The 26516-nt window shown below is 40.4% G+C and overlaps 2 protein-coding genes across 3 annotated transcripts; one reads left to right on the top strand and one right to left on the bottom strand.

Annotated features, from left to right (window-relative positions):
* Positions 1-2143: 2143 nt before the first annotated feature.
* g6pc3 (glucose-6-phosphatase catalytic subunit 3) lies at positions 2144-8946 on the bottom strand. 2 transcript variants are annotated; one of them, XM_058405741.1, is made up of 6 exons: positions 8449-8946; positions 7725-7831; positions 7478-7568; positions 7245-7363; positions 5738-5879; positions 2144-5385 (listed from the first exon to the last, which is right to left on the bottom strand). In XM_058405741.1, exons 1-6 carry the CDS (start codon positions 8664-8666, stop codon positions 5043-5045), a joined length of 1020 nt encoding a protein of 339 aa, XP_058261724.1. In that variant the 5' UTR covers positions 8667-8946; the 3' UTR covers positions 2144-5042. The 2 variants fall into 2 exon arrangements, with proteins under 2 accessions (XP_058261724.1, XP_058261723.1); XM_058405740.1 differs by having other exon boundaries at positions 5738-5891.
* Positions 8947-10566: 1620 nt separating this feature from the next.
* On the top strand, positions 10567-23646 carry lsm12b (LSM12 homolog b). Its single transcript, XM_058406856.1, has 5 exons — positions 10567-10739; positions 17187-17320; positions 20498-20607; positions 21541-21667; positions 23341-23646. The coding sequence occupies exons 1-5, from the start codon at positions 10613-10615 to the stop codon at positions 23431-23433; spliced, it is 591 nt and encodes a 196-aa protein (XP_058262839.1). The 5' UTR covers positions 10567-10612; the 3' UTR covers positions 23434-23646.
* Positions 23647-26516: the final 2870 nt, after the last annotated feature.

The following is a 26516-nucleotide window of genomic DNA, read 5'->3' on the forward strand; positions in this document are numbered from 1 at the left end:
TGAGTCCACTTGAGTGATCTCAGAGCCTATACATCTAGAGGACTGAAGTCAGAATATTTAGTTTTGTACTAATTATTTACATATTTCTTGTTGAACAGATTTCATACACATATAATGAGACTACTCTACTGCCTTAAAATGCTGGGTCTGTTCAGGTTACATGTCAGGTTTTGATGCTCACTGCATCAAAATACTGCCTACTTTAAACTTTTCTCACTGACTTCATGCTGGTGTGCAGCATAACATACAGGTTTGTATAACATACACAAACCTGATTCCTGCAGTTAAATTCATACATCAAATGGTTTAGTGAGTATTTAAAGATCCTTGTATATGCCTATGTTGATAAGCATACAGGCGACTGAGTGGATTGTGGAGCTTTGGTCAGGTCGGCTAGCCATAAAAGCCAAGGATTCAGAATATTGTCTGTTCCTCATGCTGGCAGCTCCTTCACTGCTGTGGACCACCCAGGCATTTTTTCTAGACACAACTGTTACCTACATTTACATTTACATTTCTGGCATTTTTCAGACGCTCTTATCCAGAGCGACATACAAAAGTGCTTTAAGTCACTATCATTGAAAACATTAACACTGGTTCAATAGATTACAGACTTAGGATACAATTAGCCTAAAATTGGATTTTTTTTTTAACCATAAAACAATACATCAACAGGGAAAGATAAGAGCTAGTTTAAGTGCCTCAGGAAAAGGTAGGTCTTAAGACGTCGTTTGAAGACAGTCAGAGATTCTGCTGTACGGACATCTAGGGGAAGTTCATACCACCACCTCTGTGCCAGAACAGAGAAGAGTCTAGATGAATACCTTTTACCCTGAGAGATGGTGGGACCAGTTGGGCAGTGCTAGTGGATCAGAGGGAGCGAGGTGCAGTGCGAGGAGTAATAAGGTCTTTGAGGTAAGATGGTGCTGGTCCATTCTTGGCTTTGTAGGCAAGCATCAGTGTTTTGAATCTGATGCATACAGCTACCGGAAGCCAGTGGAGGGAACGTAGCAGTGGGGTGGTGTGGTTTGTTGAAAACAAGTCGTGCAGCTGCATTTTATATCATTTGCAGTGGACGAATTGCATTCAGAGGAAGACTTGCCAGTAAAGAGTTGCAGTAGTCCAGTCTTGAAATAACCAGAGACTGAACAAGCACTTGAGTAGCCTGTGTGGATAGAAATGGTCGGATCCTTCTGATGTTGTACAGAAGAAACTGACATGAGCATGTCACATTGGCAACATGGGAGGAAAAGGACAGTTGATTGTCCATGGTTACCCCAAGGTTGGGAGCAGTGGCTGAAGGGGAGATCATTGAGTTGTTCAGAGACAATGCAAGATCCTTGTCTGGGGATGAATCACCTGGGATGACCAGCAGTTCAGTTTTGCTGGGATTAAGTTACGGCTGATGAGCTATCATCAAAGATGAAATGTCCGCCAGACACGCTGAGATTTGGGCAGAAGCTGTGGTATCTGAGGGAGGGAAGGAGAAGATAAGTTGGGTGTCATCAGCATAGCAGTGGTATGAAAAGCCATGTGAGGATATAACTTTGCCAAGAGTGTGAGTGTAGAGGGAGAAAAGGAGAGGACCAAGTACTGAGCCTTGTGGGACACCAATAGAGAGTCTGCGTAGGGCAGACGTCAATCCCTTCCATGTTACCTGATATTAGCGACCATCCAGGTAGGAAGCAAACCATTCCCATGCTGTTCCACAAATTCCAAGACTCCTGAGGGTGGACAAGAGAGTCTTGTTGTTAACCATGTCAAATGCTGCAGTAAGGTCAAGGAGGATGAGGACCGATGACAGCTTGGCTGATCTAGCAGTATGTAGTTTCTCAGTGACTGCCAAAAGGGCAGTCTCTGTGGAATGTGCTGCTTTGAAGCCAGACTGGTTGGGATCATGGAGGTTATTCTGCAAGGGATAGTCAGACAGCTGATTATAAACAATTCGTTTGAGAATTTTTGAAAGAAAGGAGAGGAGTGACACTGGTCTGTAATTATGGATGTCAGAGGGATCCAAAGCAGGTTTCTTTAGTATAGGGATAACCCTTGCTTGCTTAAAGGCAGTTGGTACCTGTCCTGATGTAATGGATCCAGGTTGAGTAGTGCAGAGATGATGTTGTGGAGCTTTCAGGGATCTTGTGCAGAAGCCTCAAGCTTGTAAAAGGAAGTCTTGGCAGAAGTCACGTCCGAAGAGAATCTGGACAGAAGCATACGATAAGAGGTGTAAACATGTAAACAATCTGTACCCCAGCCTGATTTGCACTATTTTCTCTTAAAAGTTGAAGGATCCAGCTTTCTCTGCCTCTATGGTCAAGATGGTGCTTGGAAGAAGCCTTGGACTTCGACATTTGACCTTCCAAAAAGACAGAGTCCCTTACCATAATGTTAAAGCTACACAGTGGTTCAAACCCAAAACGGATCCAATACAATGCGACAGGTTTGCCATAATTGGAGTGAAGTCAAGGTCTTCAGTCGTCAGCTCACTCGCTGTTTTAGCTAGTAAACAATAAGCAGCAGTACATATAGCCAGATGGACCCAGTGGGAAGCAGTTTATTTTTAGTCCCATCCTACCTAACCGCCTCATTGTTATCACACATAAGCCACAAACACAACGTCTGAAAGGGTCCTAGTGCAGGACCAGCATCTGTTATGTTCAAATGCTCTTCTATGTATGTATAAAAAAAAATTATATTCAGAAAACAAACCAGGTAGATAGACTGCAAAACACACCACAAGGAAAATCTACAGTAATCAAATCACTCCAATATTTAAGCTGACAATAAAACAGTAGTAACTTGAGAATAGTGGAAGGAAGACTGACTTCTCCTGTATACCTTTTTCAGATAAACCTTCACCATTCTGGTGCAGCAAAAGTCCCTAGTAGATCTTTAATAGACGTTCTCAAGTCATATTACATGCTGCTCCAATGTCATGTTATTTGGAAAGATCCATTCAGGAAAGTTTTTAGGCTCTGAATCTGAAATATTGTTAACCGTTTAATAATAAAGGTAGATTATTTTTACTATAACTACTCGGGTCTTAGTCCTGAGCTCATGTGCGAGGGTGTGAGAGTAAAAAATAAAAGGAAGACTCAAGCTAGTGGCCAAATTCTACATGAATGACCTCTTGCATGAAACACCTAAATTGGAAAAAATTAAAACAAAATGCGACACAGACAATTCCAGTACAGTCCATGTAGTTGACAATGTTTTATGGCAGTGTCATATGTTGGATGTAGTGTAGTTATATTTTAATGCAACTTTTTAAATCAAATTTTTAAACAATTTCTTCAAAACAATTTATTTGTTTAACAAAGTTTATAGTTTGTACAGGATCTGAGACCCTCCTTTTTTATAAAGCTCTTTGTATTTCTATGCTTGTGCATGTGGATACCAATTCACATCACTGGTTTTCAATTATGTACAGACTAAAGGCCCTTTTTTATACAATAATGCCTTTATTCTCCCGGTTACTGCCACAAAAATGGCGATAATATATCAGGCCACTGCTATGACGTTAGTTTTCCTTTGTGTTATGAGCACACAATAAGGCTCCCACTATCTGCAATTATGCTTGATGTTGCATTTAGTCTGGCTCATTTTCTCTCTAGGTAACACATTATTGTTAATGGCAGTGCCATTGTGTTACCGGTGTCAAAGGGTGCTAAACATATATAGATGATGAAAAGCACTGAAAGGTGTATGTGCTGATTTGGATGTACATTTTGGTCAGGAGAACAGAAGAGCCAATTAGGTTTTTATCTCCAACTGAGAATATATGTAATACTGCATACAGTGTCGAAATGTTCAATATTCCGTTTACAGTCAAGTCCTCATTTCAATCAGACGACCAGATTCACAGTACTAGCAGAATTAACCATGGGCCCTTAGATCGCTAGCCACCAACGATTCTGTGTGCATGTTTTTCAGTGAGCTGGGGGGCTTTTCCTTATTTCTGCTGCAGATTATGTTCATGATCAGAAAGGTTGACTTTGGTCTCTAAGATAGGGGGCTATAGCAGTGGCATCCAGGAGTAGAATTTTCTAGAAATGAACTAGCCTGTGCAATTCTATGACCTTGTACCAACAACGTGTATTTCCTAATTAAGATAGATGACCAACAAACTGTATATGTAAGCAAATTTAGGTATTTATACCTAAGAAAACAGGGACATAGTCAAGGCTCAGTGGTTAAGGTGTTGGGCTACTGATCAGAAGGTTGTGAGCTTGAATCTGAAGACCAGCAAGTTGCCACTGCTGGGCCCCTGAGCAAGGCCCTTAACCCTGAATTGCTCAGCTGTATAAATAAGATACATGTAATCGCTCTGGATAGATAAACGATGCTGAAAACAGAGAAGTGGCAAAATGCTCACTGCTCAGGACTGAGAGTACTGAAGATGAGACGATTTCTCTGGACATTTCCTTTAATATTAATCTGTCAATCTTGAGTGATTGGGATATTTACATGACATTCATACTCTAAGTAAAATGGTTTGTACTTGAAGCTAGGTTTTGGAAGTGATGGTTTTTAAACTAAGAAAGTGTTTGGACTGGGTGTGGTTTTTCTGGACTAGGGGACAATTTAAATGGTTGGATGGTTTCAGACTTGAGGATGGTTCTACCCTAGGAAGGGTTTAGACTGGTGGATGGATATGGATTGATGAAATGTTTTGGATGAAAGGACTATTTTGGACTTGGAGTGTTTTCATTGTTTTTTTAATGAGACTGAACAATTTCCCTTCTGTGTGTAATAAAATCTTCTCAGTATGGAAGATTCTGTAGAAGATTCTGTAGTCACATCTGTAGAATAAATAATGTAAAAAGCTAGTCTAAGCAGGACTCACTCAAATGTAAATGCTTCACTGTTCAACTGGTGTCAGAGGAATTGCTGAAGAATAAATTTGGTCTGAATGTAGGATTATAACTTACGACACCTAACGTGATGATCCTCCACATAACTGGCAGCCATTTGATGATACACTACCTTCAATGGCCATTTTTGACTGCATACAGAGGTTAAAAGTCAGTCTCTTCTCATAATCCTCAGTCCTTCTTTGGTTTGGCTGTAAGGAGATGCACCAGGCCAGGTACCAGCACCATCACTACCTGGGGCACTATGACATATTTGAGGAAAAATAGTGAGTAAAAAAGCAGGGCTGGAGCTGTAGGCAGAGGAAACCGGCTCACATGGTACAGGGCCATGGAGGACAGTGCCATGCAGAGGGTCTTCGGGACCCAGGGAAGTGGCCATCCTCCAGGCTTCCAGAACTGGGCAAGCCCCAGCCCGAGCAGTGCTCCAGCATCACGGCTCAGAGAAGAGAACGGATTTGTGTCCATGCGAACCCACTCAGACTTAGAGCACCATCTCTTGGCCAACGCGACAGACCTGGGTTTAGTGAAAATGGGTAAGGTCAGTGATTTAGAAATAATAAAAAGCACAAATTTCAAATACAAAAAGACAAGAAATCAGGTCAAGCTCGGTATGTTGTTTGACTGACAAAAAAAATCATCATATCTGTATAAATTCATAGGAAACCTGTGTCAGGAATGTGATCCTATTCTGAGCATCAGCTAAACACAACACAGGGAGAACAAATCGTTTGCTCTTAGTTGAAATTTCATCATGATTCATGGTACTGTTTTGTTTTTAAGTTTCATTAGGATGGCATATAAGCTGCATTTATATGAACCCTATTTTAGTGGGTTTATAGCAAAGTAAAGAACAATGTTGGACTTACCAGGCGAGGTCGATGCCAACGTTCTTCAGCCCAGCGTGCATGAGCAGCGCTCCAAACAGCAGAGCCATGCTGGAGCACAGGAAGAACAGCAGGGGGCGACAATCTGGCACTGTGCGGTTTAAAAACACTCCCAGCATCATGCCTGAAAAACAACCTTTTTTTTTAAAAAAAAAGGTCTTGTTATTTAACAAAAAACAAGGATATATTCGCTGATATGGTTATATTTTCTGTTAGGAGATCTCTGTGCAGGCCAGTCAAGTTCCAAACTCACTCATCCATGTCATCATCTATGGAGCTTGCTTTGTGCACTGGTGTGCAGTCATGTTGGAACAGGAAGGGGTCATCTCTAAACTGTTCCCACAAAGTGTCCAAAATGTCTTGGTATGATGAAGCATTAAGAGTTCCTTTCACTGAAATAAGGGTCGAGTCCTACCCCTGGAAACACAACACCACACCATAACACCCCCTCCACCAAACTTTACACTTGGCATAATGCAGTCAGGCAAACACCGTTCTCCTGGCAGCCGCCAAACCCAGACTCATCCATTGGATTGCCAGACAGAGAAGCATCTCTGAGAGCATCACTCCAGAGAACACTGCTCCACTGCTCTAGAGTCCACTGGCGGTGTGCTTTACACCACTGCATCTGACACTTTGCACTGCACTTGGTGATGTAAGGCTCGGATGCAGCTGCTCGGCTATGAAAACCCGTTACACGGTGTTCTCTACACACCGTTCTTGAGCTAATCTGAAGGCCACAGGAAGTTTGGAGGTCTGTAGATATTGACTCTGCAGAAAGTTGGTGACTTCTGCACACTGTGCACCTCATACATGGCCTACCACTTCGTCTCTGAGTTGCTGTTGTTCCCAATTGCTTCCACTTTGTTATAATACCACAGACAGTTGGCTGTGGAATATTTAGTAGTGATGAAATTTCATGAATAAGCTTATTGCACAGGTGGCAAACCTGTGCAATAAGCTTATTCCACGCTTGAATTCACTGAGCTCCTGAGAGCAAACCATTCTTTCACAAATGTTTGTAGAAGCAGTCTGAATGCCTAGGTGCTGGACTTTATACACCTGTGGCCATGGAAGTGATTGGAATCATGAGGGGTGTCCCAAAGGGGTGTATCTTCCTTCTCTATTGTATATATATATATATATATATATATATATATATATATATATATATATATATATATATATATGTATTAATAGAATACTGAAAGATAAAAGTGACTCGTATAACAGTATGGCCCGTCATGTTATTCCTCACTTATACCACAGCGGATGTTTTACAACATTTAGCGTAACTATTACTTGATAAAAATATGTGAGATGTGTTAGCAGTGACAAACTTCTGAGGTACAAGATGAATAAATAAACTTTGCTGTGGGAACAGTAACTCGTCATCATATCAGGACACATCGAACCACCCTGTCCTTTAACAGTAAACCTGTCACGTTTTATTCATTAAGTAAATAGAGTAGATGAAATTTACACTGACCTGTCAGAATGCCAGCAATGACCTGATGTGGAAAATGAGCCAAAATGAAGACTCGAGACAGACCGACTGCTCCCAACAGCAGCGTGTAGAAGATGTACGGTATGGCAGCCAGTATCTTACTGTGTTTAAGAGAGTACATGTTACAGATAAAAATTTATGTTCCAAATACGTTTGATACATCCAACTATTCAGCATAACATCCAAAATACGAATCCTGCTTTATTCTGACTGACCTGCCAGAGCGAGAATGAAGAAAAGACCCCAGGGATGATGCCAGCACCCACCAGACTGCAGCAGTGACCATGGCATGGCCTGAGGGGCTACCTGGAAAATGCGAAACGGTGAATTAACAACATAGAAGTGCTGATTAGGTGATATACGGAAGAATGATCACTCGGAGTACTTGGAATCATCTTTGACAAAGCCGATATTAACACACTGAACAATGAGCACTGAGAAGTTGTGTTAGTTATATCTAACCTGGTCCCGTCTCACAGGTGGACTGGAACTGCTGGACCGAAGGGATGTTTTTCACAAATAAACCCGACTGACCTATCCACCAATAAGGCCTTTCACCAAACAGGACCCTGTGTAAGAGATAAAGCAGGACAGGAGAAGTAAATTAGTAATGTAGAGATGAGATGATTTAACTGAACCGGTCACATGTAAAGAATGAAACATGACAGGAGTTCTGCTTTAGAGAAATCAATATCACGAGGGACGGGTCAGAAACACTTTCACAGGGCATCTGTAATGTGTTTTTGTTTGAATGAAAGGTTTCGTTGAATTTGCAGTGCTTAGCCACAGGCTTGAAAATGAAATTTGTTGCTATACCTCAACGCTAATGGTTTCACTAGCAAGCTATTGATAGATATACGATTTTAACCTCCATTTTAATATCACTACCAGACAGAGTGAGTGTCTGAGAGAGCGAGGGGTTGAAGGTTTGTAGGATTTATAAGGAATTAATCTGATTATAACCAGCACAAGAACTGATCGTTGGATTCGATCCAAAAAGGGTCAACGACTTCCGGTTAAGCATTTCTGGCTCTTTCAGTGGACTAGTTTGTAATAGCTTCCGTCCTGTTTAAAGTGTGTTTTTGTGATGAATGAACGATAAGCTCAATTACCACGTTCCTTTTGAAACATAAACACGTCTCACAAACTATTACACCATTAAAATGCACTTTTTGCCACGTATTACCATTTAAAAACGAGATTAAGCCACTCTGATACTGCAGCCACCCAGAGGATGGCGATCCCGGTGCGTCTGTGCAGGTAGAAAACGGGTGGGAAAACGAGCAGAAACGCCGCTTTTGGGTCTCCCATATGAGTAACGAGCAGCCAGAAAGATTTATAATTTCTGGTTTGGGACTGTAGATGTTCGGCCATCCAAATGCCTTGAGTGTACACTGTCTCCATTTTGCTGAAGGCTACTAATTAGCATCAGATAACAGAACAGCTGTAATGGAGCGAGCTAGCTTGCTAAGTTAAGTCGCTAACTAGCAGCAGTAAGACTGAATGGTGTTCGGTGTGTCGTAGACCGCTGCGAAGAGTTTAACAAGAATAACAACTAAGGCGAATAATAACATTTAACACGCTGCTTCCTTAAAAACATCTTGAACGCTAATGCTAATCCACTGAGAGGATACGTTGGCAGCAGAGCACTAAGCGTCTGTGTACATTTTGATACGGAAGCCGGCATGGGACTGAAAAAACGAAAACGCGAAATACTGGACTACAGCTAGAGGTTACTCTAAGAGCACAGAAACTGCAGAATTATTGCCAACTTTCAAGAAAATGAATAGTATGGTGATGTTTTGAGTCTTTTTATTTTACAACTCTGTTGTCTCCGATTCAATCCTGACCTCACATATCAGTCTATATCTTATATATAAGTTTTATATGTTCTCCTTGTATCCATGTGGGCTTTTTTTCTGGATTCTCCCACCTCTCAAAATACATGCTATTCCCACATTACACCTGATGTACTCCATGTATCCATGGTGACGCTGACCAGAATAAAGAGCATACAAGAGATAAATGAAAATTACCGGACCCTCCATCATTTCTGCAAAGGTTATAGAACATTGTGCATGAGGTCACTCAATTCAGTCCACAGGATATTATATTATATTATATTATATTATATTATATTATATTATATTATATTATATTATATTATATTATATTATATTATATTATATTATATTGTATTATATTATATTATATAAGGATCTACACAACCTGATTCACCTCAAAATATAGTTCTCTAAGTGAGTCTTTTTGTGTGTGAATTCTTCTTCTTCTTCTTCTTCTTCTTCTTCTTCTTCTTCTTCTTCCCTTCAGGGGTGGCCACAGCGAATCATCTCTCTCCACCTATCTCCACCATCCTTAACACTTGTACCTCATTTGTTCCTCATTTATTACATCCATATACCTCCTCTTCAGCCTTCCTCTTTGCCTCCTGCCTGGCAGCTCCATGTCCAACATTCTCCTACCATTCTCTGCTACCTCCAGCTCTGACTCCTGTCTCTTCCTCAGTGACATTGCCTCTATTACAGCATGGCTGTGTGAATTGAATGGCTTTAATCCAAACCCCAGTAACTCAGAAGCATATAGACTAATATCGCCTATTCTAATAAAAAAAGGGTGTTCTGTAAGTTTAAAGAATAAAAAGCTGCAATAAATAGATATAGTTCGGGGTGGTAAGGCGGTGTAGGAGGTAGCACTGCTGCCTCACAGCTTCATGGTCCTTCATTTGAACCTAACCTCATGTGTGTTCTCTATGTAGGTTCCCTCCAGGTTCTCTAGTTTCTCCCACCTCTTAATAACAAGCATACAGCTGGAAGCTGGATTGGCTCCTCTTAATTGCCCCTAGGTGTGTGTGTGTGTGTGTGTGTGGTTTCTTACAACATCAAAATGTATACACACATGAGTGTTTACAGTATAAAGTGCTTACTGAAGATGAATTACTGTTCACATTTAAACATGTTCGAATGTATTATTATGAAGATACAGTAAATCTGTCCTGATCGGGGTCTATATATATATATGTGTGTGTGTGTGTGTGTGTGTTTAAAAAAAAAGTTTGGAGAAGAGGATGAGATTACAGATCAGTAAGAGCGGTAATCATGAATGGCTCGAGTCCTTCAGCACCCTGCATACTAGCATACTAGACAGTATGCCTGAACTAATACTCCACCTTGAGGGATTAACGCCCTACGCAGTACGCTAGTGCGCAGGCTCGGGGACGCAGCCCTTTTGTACTTGCGCGTCATGTGACCACGCCCAGTTTCCTGGAGCGGAGTCACGCCGTCGCGTGCGTTTACGTAAAGCTGGCGCTCCGGTTTCCCCTGGCGGAGAAGATGGCGGCTCCTGGACCGGGGGAGTATTTCAGCGTTGGGAGCCATGTCTCTTGCTTCACCTGCCTGGGCCAACGTTTGCAAGGAGAAGTCGTCGCCTTTGACTACCAGACCAAGATGTTAACTCTGAGTATCCTTTTCACGCGCTCGGGGTTTCCGGGACGCTGCCCCCCGCGGCTCGCGCGGCGGTTTGTCCGGGGCCTGCTGTAGCTGTTAGCGCAGCAGACTTGTGTTCCAGGCGTGTTTATATGCGCTGCTAGCTTCACACACTTCTCTTTCTACCTTCATTCAAAACTCCCAATTTCCGCTCTCTTTATGAATTTGTGCCGCTCTGGTTTTTAATTCCCGCTCCTCACAAAATAAACTTCTCCGCTGCTCTTTACTTTTCCTTGCTCCTGTGGGTTTTTTTTGACATGTTAACTGAGCTAGCCTAGCCTAGCCACTCTACCTGTCCTTGCTACCTCACTAGCTAAGTTAGCATTAGCGTATCGCATCACATCTCGCTCTTACGCGTACAGCGTGTACAATAAACAAACGTCAGATTTCAGCAGATGGACGTGTTGTTGGTGTGTTTAATATCTTTTTATCTTGTGTTGAATGTTTACTCTTAGACTATAAAGCAGCTAGTGCGCATTATTGTGTGTGTGTGTTGATTAGCAAATGTTAGCCGTTTAGCGAGCTAGGTGGTGTTTGTGTCCGTTGCTATAATCCTGGACAATTCGGTGTGTTAAATGTCGGTGTGAAGGATTTGTAGAAATAACCAGCTTTGGTGAGGGACACGGTTCAGATTGTTAAAGTCTGAGCTTGCTAGTTAGCTTAGCCGCTGTAAAGCTGGACGTCACACGCTCTTGACACAGCGGCTTTAAGGTTGTGGTGTTCAAGTGGTTTCTGAAGGTCTGGTCCTGGCTTCCTCTTAGACCTGGATTCTTTTTAATGGAAGTGGACAAATGTGGCTTGGCCAGTAAGGTAGCTTCTGAGTCATTGATGAAATATGTGCCTTGGTTTCTGTATGAATTTTTTATACTTTCATTTACTGAGAAGAGAAACACGGTGGGCTTCACTGAAAACACTGTGTGATATTCCTGAATAATTCTTGCATAGGAGTGTTTTAAAAGCTTGAATATTTTCCTAACCTAGTCCTAAAATGTCAGTTTCATTATTAATTGACCGTTTCAAAAAAGCCGGTGGTCAGAAACAAAAAGAAAGCTATTCCAAAAAATCTTCTACAAAGGTCTCTCACCAGACTGAAACAAAAGTCCTGTAATGGATATTTTTAAGACTCTATAAAAATCTCTTCTCCGTGTTATTTTCAGCATAAAGATGGGAACGTTTCTCCCGGTTAAACGTTTCCCTGACATTTCAGCACACTAGTTTGTATTTCGTCTCGCTTTACAGAGGCCACAGTTTACCGTTATCATGTTTGTTGTGAGTAGTTATGGGTTAGTAAAGCACTGCTAGTGTGTGTGGGGATGTGGGTCGCCATAATAACGAGCGCAAGCTACTTTTTCTTTCGGAGCTCAACGTGAGACACCGTACGATCTCAACCCACCTTCTAAAGTTGGAGAAGCTCTTCACATTAAAAGCTTTGACTTTAAAGAAACCACCAAATTGCTCGGTCCACTTTCCAGTGAAAAGTCAGAGGCAGTGTCTGGTCAGGAGAATATCCACACGTTAATGTAAGCCATACTGTGTGTGAATAAAGTTTTTATGTTGCTCAAGATTAGCTAGATCATCGAAAGCCCAGTGGTGTCTAGTGTCTGTAGGTGTGTTTAGGAGGAGGGTTGAGATCGTATAGTGTCTCGCATCCACGTTCAGCTCTGATGCAAAGTTTATGGTTAAAACACAACTGCTTTAAGAAGACTTAACTCGTTATCATGGCTGACCCTTCGCTCTGACCCCAACCCGCGAGGATGGGATATATGAAGAAAGAATTTTACTTTGCAGTAACGTTTATGTGACAAACTTAACTTAGCTCAGAAGTTTTTGTTCAATATAATCCTGAGACTTTGTTAGCTTCATCAGACAGCTAAAAATTGTACCTTTTTTAAATTAATATTGGTACTTGAATTAAACTACATAGAAATGTAGTTGGGTATGGATCTTTAGCAGGCTGTGAGATATTGCAGCTAATAATGTACTGCAATTCATTTGTGTCCAGGAAAATCGAGTTCAGACACTCCAGACATGAATAACAGCCATAACTCTGAGTACTTTTGATACTTTGAGTATGTTTCCATGCAAGTGCAGAGTTGAAGCAGAAATCACGTAGGAGAAGAGGAAATGCATACTACTACTAACAAGATTAGTAGGATACCGTCCGCATCTATCACCTTGTTGTTATAAGCTGTAAGAGTGAGTGAACAGGTTGTGTGTAGCGCTGTTTAAACTGAAATTTAGTTCGGATCACCAGTGCAGTGTTATTCCGTCTGTTTGAGAGCTGTTTAAGTTATGAACACGCTCTGACTGGTTATTACAGTAATGAAGGGTTTTCAGTGCAGCATGTCCCCTGCGCTTAAAATGGACCAGAACCACTGGATTAATGGACCTGATTGATTGATTGATTGATTGGTGTTGTGTGATTTACAAATGGGGTCGCAATGGAAATTCATCATCTCCTCCTTCATTTCATTCATTTATTTGGCACATTTGAATTAATTACATAGTTATTTTAGTCATTGTTGATTCTGTCCTGACATACTGCACCAGTGTAGGTCCAATAATATGGACGAATATTTCTGTTCATCCATCTCTGATCATCACAGCTTGCATACTTGCGCACTATTCAACATTATAAATAGTGTGAATCATGTATTCACACTGAAAAGTCAAACAAGTGCTTGGAGTACTCTGACGTTTTTCGAGGGAAAGAAAACCAGTGTGGAATATTGGACACTTCATGCGCTCAACGCTCAACGCTTTGCTTTATGTAGTGGAAGAGGGGCGGGGCTACCAGACACAGACTGCGGATGAGAGAAATTTCACGATAGCTGAGGATGCTCTGGTGGACGAGACGTCTTACAAATGTCTTTTAAATTAGCGCACACTTTGATTCATATTTCAACAATTTAGAAGGTCATGCTATGAGCGTCATTTTTGAGTGACTTGGAAACGCCTCATACGTCCACTTAGTAAAAAGCTGTTCGTGTGCCAGATCAGGGGTGTCCATTCTTATCCTCATAGGGCCGGTGTGGATGCGGGTTTTCATTCCAACCAAGCAGAAGCCACACCTGAGCCTAAACCAAGAGCAACTAATTAAACAGATAGAATCGGGTGTGTCCGCTGCTTGATTAGTATGAAAAGCTGCACAGACACCGGAACTTGCGGATAATGTGTGGATAAGACCGGACACTTCTGCACTAGACGATAGGGTACAAAGTTGTGTAGTATGTCATTCAGGTTTGTGTCTCGAGTTGTATTCTAGTCCTAAGGCTGGGTCTTCTGGGTTTTAAAGATTAATAAATACTTGCCGAACATTTTACAGTTCCACTTGGACACCTGATGGACAGGGATGTTTCAGCTCTGAGGTCCATCTAGTGATATAGCCTACATCTAGAAGATTTTAAAGCAACATAACATCACTCTTTATTTTCCTACACCTCCTGTCTGTGTACTGAATACTTGTGTCCCTTATGTTACACGTGAGTGTTACTGATATAATAAACTGTTTAAATGTAAACGCAGGTGTTCAAGGGGCAGCAAAAAATTCCTAATGGACATTTTAGAAAACAAGTTCAAGGCCCGGATTTGACAATAACTGTGAGTGATTACTGTGTGAGTGTTCATGCACAACTTTGTAGATCAGCGGCCTTACCTGCGTTTGGCTAAATCCTGAATTTCCATCCTTTGAGGATGGGGGGGACAAGGAGAACGTCCTGTAACTTAAGAATTTCCACCTGGCTTATCAGGACAGTCTCCTCAAGCCTGAGTTCATCAACACACTATTTTCTGCAAAGGATCAGCAGGACCAGTGAACTAAGCAGTGAGCTTGACTTTTAAATGGGTTATACTGCAGATATTATTTGCTTTCTGTTCATTAACATAGTTATATTTGCTTGTTGTAATTTAAAGCACTGACTGCCACTTTAGAGGAACATAGGAGCAGGAAGTCAGAACTCTGTGCTCTGTATAACTCGAAGGTGTAAAATCTCACAACGTGAGCCAATGTTAAGACCCTCGTCTGAAGGCCACCATCAGGAGGATGGCATACGATTAACATGGGAACATGCTAATGGCAAGAAAAATATCTTGATTACCTCAAGCTCACTTTGAAAAACGTTTTCCCGTACAATTTTCTGCCGCATCCTGCTGATTGATAACGTAAACAGAACGCAGCCATTTTCTTTCGTTTAAACTGACGTGAACTCTCTATCATGCTGTCTGTTTTAGCATTTAGCCATGATTTTCTTTTCTTTCTTTTTCTTTTTTTTTTTTTTTTGGAGGGAGATCATCACACATGCTGTGAAAACTAGCAATCTGAACAAGCTGCTCTTGTGTATTGTGTAGTTCTTGTCTCTGTGGTGACCCGTCATGGCCCAGTTTACACATTGTAACGTTAAACTGGTCCTAACTGGGATAGAGAGTTAGGAGTGTTTTCACATCTGTTAGTCTGAGTAAAATGGACGCTTTCGGTTTGTTTAACATTTGGATTCATACGACACGTGAATGAAAGACATGAGAAAGTGTTAGATGAGGAGGGTGTGTTCCCTAAAAACTCTTCTTCACTGCTAAGAGTTATGGACACTGGGGGAAAATGTCAACAAACCAAAGCACAATCAAGTGTGTGTAGAAATCAGCAGTGCAAAGAATATGGTGCTAAATAATCAGTCGTGTAATAACGTAAATGAAAATTGTATCATCAGAAAGCTTGTGTCACTACAGACGCAGCAGCTCTGTCCATTGCACTTGAGCAGCTTATATAAATAAGAAAAAATGTCACTTGTAAGCCAGAACACATGACACTTCCCTCACTTTCTCACTGCAGTATTCATGCAGATGCCCACAGAACAGATGTTTTGATCCACACTTTTGTCTGATTGCGGTGTTTTCAAAAGGACTTCACGCCGTGCATCCACACTGTCCGACTTTAGCTCTGCATTTCATCATCGGGGTACTCTCAACACGTCAGAGTTAGCACTCTCGTATGCCAGAAGAGCCATCTTCTGTCCCTTCTTTAAACCACCCTAAACCAAATCTACAGATGATTGACAGCTACGCAGGTGTCTTTAAAATGAACAGACCACCTGGAAGCCCCGCCCCTTTCCCCCTCATCTCACATTAGTAATGTTTTGGCTGCTGCTTTCGTCACTACTTTATTGTCCTGTGTGTAAGATACACTGAACGACACCCTCAGTTTCTGTCATGCTAAATAGACAATATTTTGAAATCAGTAATGTGATAAAATCTGTCTATCCTGCACGTCTGACTTAGCTGACTCTTTGGAAAACCAGAAAACTTTTAGACTGAAGGGGGAAAAACGGCAGAAATTGTTTTACCCCAGTCCTAAAATAAAGATTAAATTGCTTTGCAAACATCAGATATTTTAATCATTTTATCTAATTTTGAGCATAAGATCAACATTGTCGACTGTGTGGCAGCATTTCCCAGTTTATACAAGGATTATGAGACTGGTTTGTAACCAGTGCCCACACCAACAACTGTAGTATAATAAAAGAATAATTTGTCCTTTTAGAAATCTCTGATGTTCTCTGTTTAACAATATAGAGACTGGCTCTTTATCAATATAGATTGTATAAAATCATAAACATGGTCTGGTTCTGTAAAACATTCCCTCGTGTCTCTCACCGTACTTTTATTGTAGTTTTAGATTTATTTTATATTTTAATCCTTATGACTTTCAAGGTAACGAATCATCATATCTTTTCTCAGCAGTAGAAACATATTGAAGTTCATGTCGGTTTTATTCTGCTGATGCAGTAGATCAGGAATACTGATGTCCGTTAAGGACCTTCACTAGGACTGGGCTGTGAGCTGCAGAGAGTCACTGTGACTCAAAACCCTTATCTTGCCCAGCGGTATGCGGGGGTTGTTCTGCCACGCTTTCTAAATTGTGGAAACAATTGCAAAAAATGAAGCACGGTTCGTCTTGGCTCGTATCTAAAGTCTTTTTACAGGCGTAGCTCCGCAGATGCGTGTCGCTGAACACATTTATCATGCAGACAGACCGCTTTTCTAGACAAGTTAGCATTAGAGTAAATGGATCTGTCAGCGGTAGAGTCTCTTTGGGAAATGTTCAGATCCGGTGTAATATTTGTCTCCACTTCCCCTCAGTTATGCTCCATATTCCAGATGGCAGTTAGCCTCAGCATGCCTTCGTCATCTGTTTTTCCTTGTTTACAGATTTCCGTTTTCTCAGTTTGTGTGTGTGAAAGCATTTGACTTAATTAGGCCCTTGTGTCTGGTGTCGAGTATTTTCACTGCATAATATGTAAAGGGGAAAAAAAAGCACCACATGAACAATATGTTGTCTATGATTTTCATAACCAAAGCGTTAGAAAGTCTTCAGATGCTTTTAGAACTTTGAGCTGCTTCCACTTGTTCTCCTTAACCCTCCTGACAGAATGTGCTTCCTCCAGCGGCAAGCCCAACCTCAGCGACATCGTCCTGATCAACTTAGCCTACGTTTCTGATGTAGAAACCATTAACGACCGCACCGAGACCCCTCCTCCTCTAGCATCTTTGAATGTCAGCAAAGTAAGTGCAGTCACTTGTCCTCCATGATGTTTTGTTTTTTCCTTATTCCGGGCTGTAATAAACCTCCAAAACAGTCAGTTTGCATTAAAATGCTGTTTGCAAAAGGAGGTTTTCAGTCTGGCGAATACAGGGACCTTGTGAGGATACACCAATCTTTGTGATTTATTCAGATAATTATTACAGATGTCCTCCGGCAATGTTATTAAACAGGCGCTTGTTCGGAAATCGTATCCCATCTGAATAAGACATCAGGGAAACAAACAGTATATGATCATGTAGCAACAACACATTAGTGCCATTGACCAGAAGTAAGAAGGTACATTATTCCTCCTGTGATCAACACCTGACAGATGGAAAGGTACAGGTGAGATCATCAGAGTGACTTGAGACATAAAGAGAAAAAACGTACTATGAAGACAGCTCCTATTTATTTATTTATTTATTTTTGCCCCTGCTTATGACGTACGGTTTTAAAATAACTCCATAAACACTGCAATCATCCTGACCTGTTGGCCCTCCAAAAGATTTCTACCATGTTTATTTTTAAGGAGAATTGATGAGGCATGTTGTATTATTACAAGCTTTCACAGAACCGAGAAAATCTCAGCTCGGATATTGCTTGTTGCTGTGGTCGCACTCCACGTTGGGCACAAAACACCACTCACAGAATGGAAACAGTTTAAAGTTCCATATATAGAGAGTTATTAATGAATGTGAGAACATTAAACAGTCATCTGTGTAGATAATTGCAAATCATAACATAGCTTGGGTTGGAAGGAAGTGGTGATTGAGTGTAACAGCCTGAGCGTTGGGATCTCAGAAGGTCCAGGGATCTGAAAAAATCTAAAAGCTTAACATTCCTCAACAGACTGCATCATTTCAGCCATGTTCACATAAGATGAATCAGACAATATGACAATCTCTAACATCAGATTTGCCATCTGTTCTTCTGACCAGTGATTAATGACACCACTGATTTTAACTTGTATCTGTGACGGCATCATCAATGAGGAAACTCGTCAAGGTTAAAAACGGAATCTTTGATAGAGTTGCATTCATCCGTTCAAACCCAGACTAACTGTGTCAGAGTTGCGGATGCAATGTGTCGTATCGTCCATACTAGATTGAGCCATGGCCGTTTACTGAAGGGCAAGGAAGTACCAAAATGTCAAGATTGTAGTACTAATCTGTCATATACTTTTGCTCCGCCCAATATTTAATGTTATGAGACATTTTATTTTTCCCAAACTTTCAGGACTTCTTTTGTAAGATGGATCCAGAAAAAACTTATATAAATTCTAGCAAAAGTAATTAAAAGATTCTTTAAATAGAATTTGTATGTATGAACTATTTTATTCTATCATGTAGTATTATATAGTTTTAAATGGTTTGAATGTTTGTCATGAAGCTGACGAGGCAATGAGTCCAAACTCGAACTCGCCTACAAGATCTCCTCCTCAGGAGAAAAGAATAGTATCATGACCCATCACTTTGGATCGTACAGTACTTGACAGATGGTGTGTATGTGATAATCACTGAGTGTAATCAGAATGGTAGAGGCAGACAGTAGTACAGGCGTGATGGCATGCTGAGACATCAGCACCGCCTCCATTTCATCCGCGGCAAACCTCCTTATACAAAAGCAGCACATTTTAAACAATGACACCGGTGCTGTGTGAGATTAGCACAGATTAAGCTAAAGGAGGAGATGGATCGCTTGGGTTGTGACTTTTGTGATTTTAATTTGTGTGGAAAACCACATTTTATACACTGTAAATGAATGTCCTTAGGTATGTATCGTAAATTCTAATATGACAGTAGGGGTGGGGAATATAACGAATATCGTATCACTTAGACATTTGTACAAAACACTATCTGTACAGGATTGCTAACTATTCTGTTTTTAAAATACCATTTTAATATGTTTATTATAACATAGAGAAGTCATATACAGTGGAACCTCAGCTTAGGAATTGAATTCATTCTGGAGGCGAGTTCTTAAGGTGAAAATGTGTATTTCTAAACAAATTTTCCCATAAGAAATAATGTAAATGCAGATAATCCGTTCCAGCCGCCCACAAATATGACCAATACGAAGCGTATGTAAACTGTGTGGCTGCTTACAAAGAACTGACCCAAGCCAAGCATTCCATGTGAAGGGTCTTCACAGGAAGTGGTGCCACCAAGCTTGGGCTAAAAATAGAACAGACCACCTACGCCACCAATCTGTCAACAAAAAGCGGCCGGAAAATCACCTAGCTTTTGAACGCATGGCAAAGGCAGCGTCAGTATCGTGGGCTGGATCTTTCTAAACAGCTTTCACTGACTGTAAATTTTTTTTCCTAAACTCACTTGCTTGGCTTTCCACTGACGCTAACAAGATTCGAGCGGCTCCCAGACGTACGTGCAACTTAGCCGCCGTTCGGTTCGTTTGAATGCTGAAAATGCTTTGTATACCCATGCAAATTTCTTGCAAAATTTCTATTCTTAAGGGTGAAAATTCGATTTAGTTATCCATGATGCTGAAAGTAAGTGAGCTCTACTTGACCAAGTGTTGAAGAAACAGTGAGGAGTGAGAATGTGAATGAGGAGAAATCGGTCTCAAAGTGTTGAGGCACATTACTGCTTAGGCAGAGATTTCGACAGGATGACCAGCTTAATCCCAGTTTAGTGTAAAAAGGTGTCGAGCGTTGGCTTGTATAACTTTTAAATGCTTTTGTTTTAAGTGCGCAGACAAAAACGTACTTTAATTTTGTTCTACATTAAACGTCGTTCTTTAACTGCGTTTTCCCCGGCTCGATCTCAAGTAGTTGCTTGGTAGAAAGCAAAAGATCTGAGCAAGACACCTTTTAGGATTCAGTGTAGTCTTGTTTTGCTAAATGTTGAGTTGCAATATTTCAAGTAAACATTCACCCAAATGATGTCATCTGAATAAAACAATATACTTTAGTCTTAATGCCTCATAAGCCTTTTCCCATCATTTTCTACAGCCCACTACCATCTGCTTGTTTATGCAGCATGATGGGAAATTTAGTTTGATGTTTTCTTTGACAGAAAAGCTGACAGAAAGTTAGCCGTTGTCTCACAACGTTATCGGGTTCATTTACATAAAGTGCATGTCTGTGATGTGTTTTCATGACTGATGGTAAGCGTGTGTGTTTTATTTTTCTCCCACAGCTTGCCAATCGGGCAAGGACGGAAAAGGAAGACAAGTTGTCCCAAGCCTATGCAATCAGCGCTGGGGTTTCAGTCGAGGGCCAGCAACTATTCCAGACTATACATAAAACGTAAGAGCACACACAAAACTCATCAGCCTTACCTGCAGATGTGTATGTGTGTGATTGACATGAGGCTGTAGTGGATGTATGCTTAGTGATGTGGGTTAAAGCTGTGTTTTGCAGCTCAGATTTAGTTTCCAGTTAGTGTCTGCAAAAAGTTCTTGATTCAAATGGTCAGTGCGGGGGAACATAATTGTGTGTTCTGTATAATTGACCAAATTAATAATTTTGCAATGTGCTGCTGATGCTGCTTTATTTCTGTTTTATGCTGTTGTAAAGCTTATTTATTCTGACCTATAACACTATTAAACTATAATATTGTGCTCCAACTGAAGCCATGCTTGCTGATATTGTGGTCTATAACTCCTCCCGAACTGACCACTGCCCTGTATCTCACGCTCTCATTGGCTGTAGGTCATTGCTGAGGTATTTTCTACTCAGAGCTCCTTTCACACTGCAGGATTTTAAGTCGCTGACAGGTCCAGATATTTAGCATGCCAAATTTGACGGCGACTTTGCAAAACTAGTCAGCGACTGAAAATCAGGGCTAAAATTGTGCAGTGTGAACTCAGCACTAGTCTTAGTTTAGAATTGGTATAAAAGGTTTATAAATAAGCATGCTGATTAGGAAATGCATGTAGAAATAATTCATTAACTTTGAGCTGTGCTCGGATTGGGTTCTTCCTTACCTGAAAGGTGATTTGAATAAATGAACCTAAAGTGCAGGCTTCATAGATGTTTGTTAATAATTTTGGAGCTCAACAATAAGCCAAAGTGTACTAAGAATATGTACTTTCTTTTATTATTATTCATTCTGGGTGGCACTCTGTTTTCATTTGTTAAACATACCTGAGATTTCTATAGTTATTTAAACAATGGAAATTTCATTTTGTATCCGTCATTAAGAAATAATAACTCTCTCAACCTCTTTCCCTCTTCCAGCATTAAAGACTGCAAATGGCAGGAGAAGAACATTATCGTGATGGATGACGTCATAATCTCGCCACCCTATCAGGTGGAAAACTGCAAAGGCAAAGAGGGAAGTGCTTTAAGTCATATACGCAAAATTGTAAGTTTCCCTTTCTTCCCATCGAACAGTATAATTATAGATAAAACTGTTTATTGAATCTTTACATATTTGCATCAAGTGTATGTTGATATATGTTGGCCTATACACCGATCAGAGATAACACTGTGAGCAGTGAGAGGTGAAGTAAATAAAAATCTCCTCATCTTGGCACCTGTTAGTGGGTGGGATATATTAGGCAGCAAGTCAACATTTTGGCACATTGATGTTAAAAATGGACAAGTGTAAGGAGTGAGTTTGACCAAAAGGGCCAAACTGTGAATGCTAGACCACCGGATCAGAGCATCTCCAAAACTGCAGCTCTTGTGGGGTGTTCCCAGTCTGCAGTGGTCAATATCTATCAAAAGTATCCTTTAAGTCCTTTAAGGGCCCCACCTCGCAACTTACAGGACTTAAAGGATCTACTGCTAAAATCTTGGTCTCAGATACCACAGCACACCTTCAGGGATCTAGTGGAGTCCACATGCCTCAAAGGGGTCAGGGCTGTTTTGGCAGCAAAAGGGGGACCAACACAATATTAGGCAGGTGGTCATAATGTTATGCCTGATCGGTGTATACTGGATCTTTGAATGCACATTTAAATTGTTTTTAACCAAAGCAACTTAAACATAAGAGATTATAAAGCCTTCACGACAATACAGTAACTCGATGGTTCTCGAACTAAGGGCCACAAACTGGATTTCGTCTCATTTGTTTCATTCAGTTTACAAATAATTTTTTAGAAATGTCAAAGATGAATTTTTGTTATTTTTATATATGTAATCTTTTTGGACATTGCATTCAGACAAGCCATGCTTAAATTAGTTGGAGTGTTTGTTTGTTTTTTCCTGTCTTGTCTTTTCCTCTATCCTCATATGCAGCTTTGGCATAGTAAAAGTATGACTAAACAAACTAGCCCCGTGTCTCAGATCAAATAATAGCCTCTCATGTCTCCTTCAGATTTATTGAAGGTGGAAACCAGTATAAAGCAGCCTGCTTTGCTCTGGGCTATATCACACCCCTTCAGCATGGAATAATTTCCTACCAAAAACACACTTTCCACTAGAACGGTAACTCAGGGTATGGAAAGATTCTTTGGAGCTTAGTCACTCACGTTACACATAAAATAATGTTGCAGTAGTGCTATGCAGTAAATCTGGAAGAAGAACTCTGCAAAACCTTGGTGGTCGCAGCAGTAGTTCTGGGTGTGATGAACAATTGATTGGTTCACGGTGATGAATTTAACATGCGCTTAGTCCACAATGATCCACCGAAAAACACACTGCAATGGTGGGGGATTTTGTCCACTGGAAAAATAATGTATGTGGAAAAGGGTTCGCTTTTCATAAAGCACGGATGCATATCTCCCCAATTCCAAGCTGGCAGAACCCATTACGCTGCAGTGGAGGCATTTTTATGTCATGTTGATCATAAACAGTACAGTTTCCAGCTGCAAAATATTCATCATACAAACAAAAATGAAAAGTTGTGGGTCAGAAATACGGTGCAGCATATGTCCAGCATGCTGTTTTCTATTGAAATGTGACAAAGATTTTATACAATGGATTGAAAAACCCACAGTGTGGCAAACATTAAAATGGTATGGACTTGGTTTGACCCCTATAAAGTCTGAAAAGACACAAATACTGTTTTTTGACTTGTCCTCTTTGCCGCAGGTCGAGAAACATTTTAGAGACGTGGAAACGCAGAAGTCGATGCAACGTTCACAAGCACAGCAAACACAGAAGGAGTCGTCGTTATCATCCTGAGGTGATGGGGGCGGGCACGGATCGGCCAGAGAGGGCACGGTGGGCATCGGCGCCCCGGAAGCTGAGCGAGAACGGCACTTCCCTCTCTCCCCCTCTCTCTGTCTCTGTCTGTCTCCTCTCCTCCTCCCCCCATTCAGTGTCACAGTCAGGGGGTGGGTGGGTCACCAAGGGACCCCCGGGTCTACCAGATCAAATATTAAAAAAAAACAAACAGAAAAACGTGAGGGGAAAAATCCGATTAAAAAGTGAGGACGGAAAGACTTGATTCTAAATTAGACTTTATAAAGATAATTTAAAATACCAACTATTAAGCAACCCATAGTTTTCCTAACTAACTCTCAGCATCTCTCTCCCTCTTTCTCTGTGCCCTCCTCTTCCTCCTTCCCTCCTTTCATTTTCATCTGTCTTCATCTTCAATTCCATTTTCTCAAAAAAAGGAAAAAAAACCCAAGCAGTCAGAAAAGCGTTAGCTTTCTTTCCCCTCCCAGTTTTCCTTTTTTGCTGTCTTCATGTTCTACATGTGTCTGTATTTTCTGTATTTTAAAACAAGATGTGACTTGAAACGCCACAGTTTAAAAAGGACATTTTCTAAAATAAAAGTAACAAAAATTCTGACTGTAATGCTGTACTTTTTTATCAATTTTTTATAAACACCTCAAAGAAGAGAAATGTAGCCTGAGAAGGTTCCAGAGATCATATCCTCACTGTGTGGTGTGCCGAGGGATTGACATTGCTGAGATATACTGACTTCAGTAAACATCCAACTGAACATCCAAACAACCATTTACTAGTGGTTTATTTAACATTTTAAACACAAGGCTATATATATATATATATATATATATATATGTGTGTATATATGTGTATATATATATATATATGTGTGTATATATGTACATATATATGTATATATATGTATATATGTATATATATATATATATATATATATATATATATGTATATATGTGTATATATATATATATATATACGTGTGTATATATATATATATATATATATATATATATATATATATATATATATATATATATATATATATATATATATATATATATACGTATATATATGTATATATATATACGTATATATATGTATGTGTATATATATATATATACGTATATATATGTGTGTATATATATATATATATATATATATATATATATATACGTATATATATGTGTGTATATATATATATATATATATATATATATATATATATATATATATATATACGTATATATATGTGTATATATATATATATGTATATATATGCATATATATATATATATGTGTATGTGTGTATATATATATGCATATGCATGTGCACCAAAAGTCTTTATATGCACTTAAGAATTAAGATTAAGAATCCCATTCTTAATCCGTAGGGTTTAATATGGAGTTGTCCCGCCCTTTGCAGCTATAACAGCTTCAACTCTTTTGGGAAGGCTTAGGTGTGTTTATTAGAATTTTTGACCTTTGCTATAGAAACGCATTTGTGAGGTCAGGCATTGATGTGATGACGAGAAGGCCTGGCTCACAGTCTCCACTCAAATTCATCCCAAAGGTGTTCTGTGGGGTTAAGATTTCCTTTCACTGGAACTAAGGGGTTGAGCCCTACCCCTGAAAAACAACCCCACACCATACCCCCCACCACCAACTTTACACTTGGCACAATGCAGTCAGACAAGCACCGTTCTCCTGGCAGCCGCCAAACCCAGACTCGTCCCTCCAGATTGCCAGACAGAGAAGCGTGATTGGTCACTCCAGAGAACACCTCCACTGCTCTAGAGTCTAGTGTTGGTGTGCTTTACACCACTGTATCCAGTGCTTTGCATGCTGATGTAAGACTGAGCTGCTGAGAGCGACCCATTCTTTCACAGTTGTTTGTAGAAGCAGTCTGCATGCCTATGTGCTTGATTTTATACACCTGTGGCCATGGAGGTGATAGGAATGCCTCAATTCAATGATTTGGAGGGGTGTCCCAAAACTTTTGGCAGTGTATACATGCATGTATACTGTACAATGAATGTTACAGTTAAATGAATGCAGACCCTGATTATGGTTAGGTTTCCCTAGGAGTACTTCAGTGGTCTGGGGTTGTGGTCATTAAAATGCTAACCTCAGTTGTTTTTATTTCATATTTCTACACTGGGTCAGATTGTTGTCTGAACATAACGTTCTTAAATGAACATAATCCAGATTTAGCCTCAATTTCAATTCGAGTCATCCTCAGTTTAAAAATAAAAGAGTAGTGCACTGACTTGTTCACTTTGTGCAGTTTGATTAACATTTATGATAAAGTATACTGGTTTGTTTAATGGTCCTTAGTGGTGCAGCAGCTAAGGATCCTACACTCTCGAGACCATGGCCTGGGTTTGATTCCCAGGCAGGGAACCCATCCAACCAATGAGGGGTTATGGTTTACTGTCGGTTCCAAGCCTGGATAAAACCTGTGCTAAAGATGCTTGCCAGGGAAGCTGCAGCTCAGTGGTTAAGGTGTTGGACTGCTGATAGGAAGGTGGTGAGTTTAAATCCCAGGACCTGAAAGCTGCTACTGCTGGGCCCTTGTGCAAGGCTCTTAACCCTTAACGGTTTAGTTGTATAGTGAGATAAATGTATTTCGCTCTGGATAAGGGCAGCTGAACTATCAAAAGCATACACTTTTCTGAGAATTCTTAGGAGGAAAGCTGCCACAGAAGCAGTTTATTCAAAGGACTTCATTCACCTTTACAATCCCAGATACTTTGGAAACCTTACACAGTTGTAAATCAGATGTAACTGTATACAATGCACAGGGGGGTCTTTAGGACCGTATGTAAGGTTTTGTGTACAACAAACAAAATAAATGTTGAACGTTTTAATACAGCCGAGAGCTACGTAAGGAATAAAACACTCAGAGTGCTGTTCTAGGAAAATAATCAGTGACGTGATGGAGACTATTACTGTGTATTCAGAGTAGACAGAACATCTAGGAAGCAAGTTATACCTTTATTATAGCCGCTCTAAACAGCCATCCCTTCACTCTCTCTGGAAGACTTGTCATGTTACCAAGAAACCACAATGCA

The sequence above is a fragment of the Hemibagrus wyckioides genome, linkage group LG13 (assembly GCF_019097595.1).
Source record: "Hemibagrus wyckioides isolate EC202008001 linkage group LG13, SWU_Hwy_1.0, whole genome shotgun sequence".
Taxonomy (NCBI): domain Eukaryota; kingdom Metazoa; phylum Chordata; class Actinopteri; order Siluriformes; family Bagridae; genus Hemibagrus; species Hemibagrus wyckioides.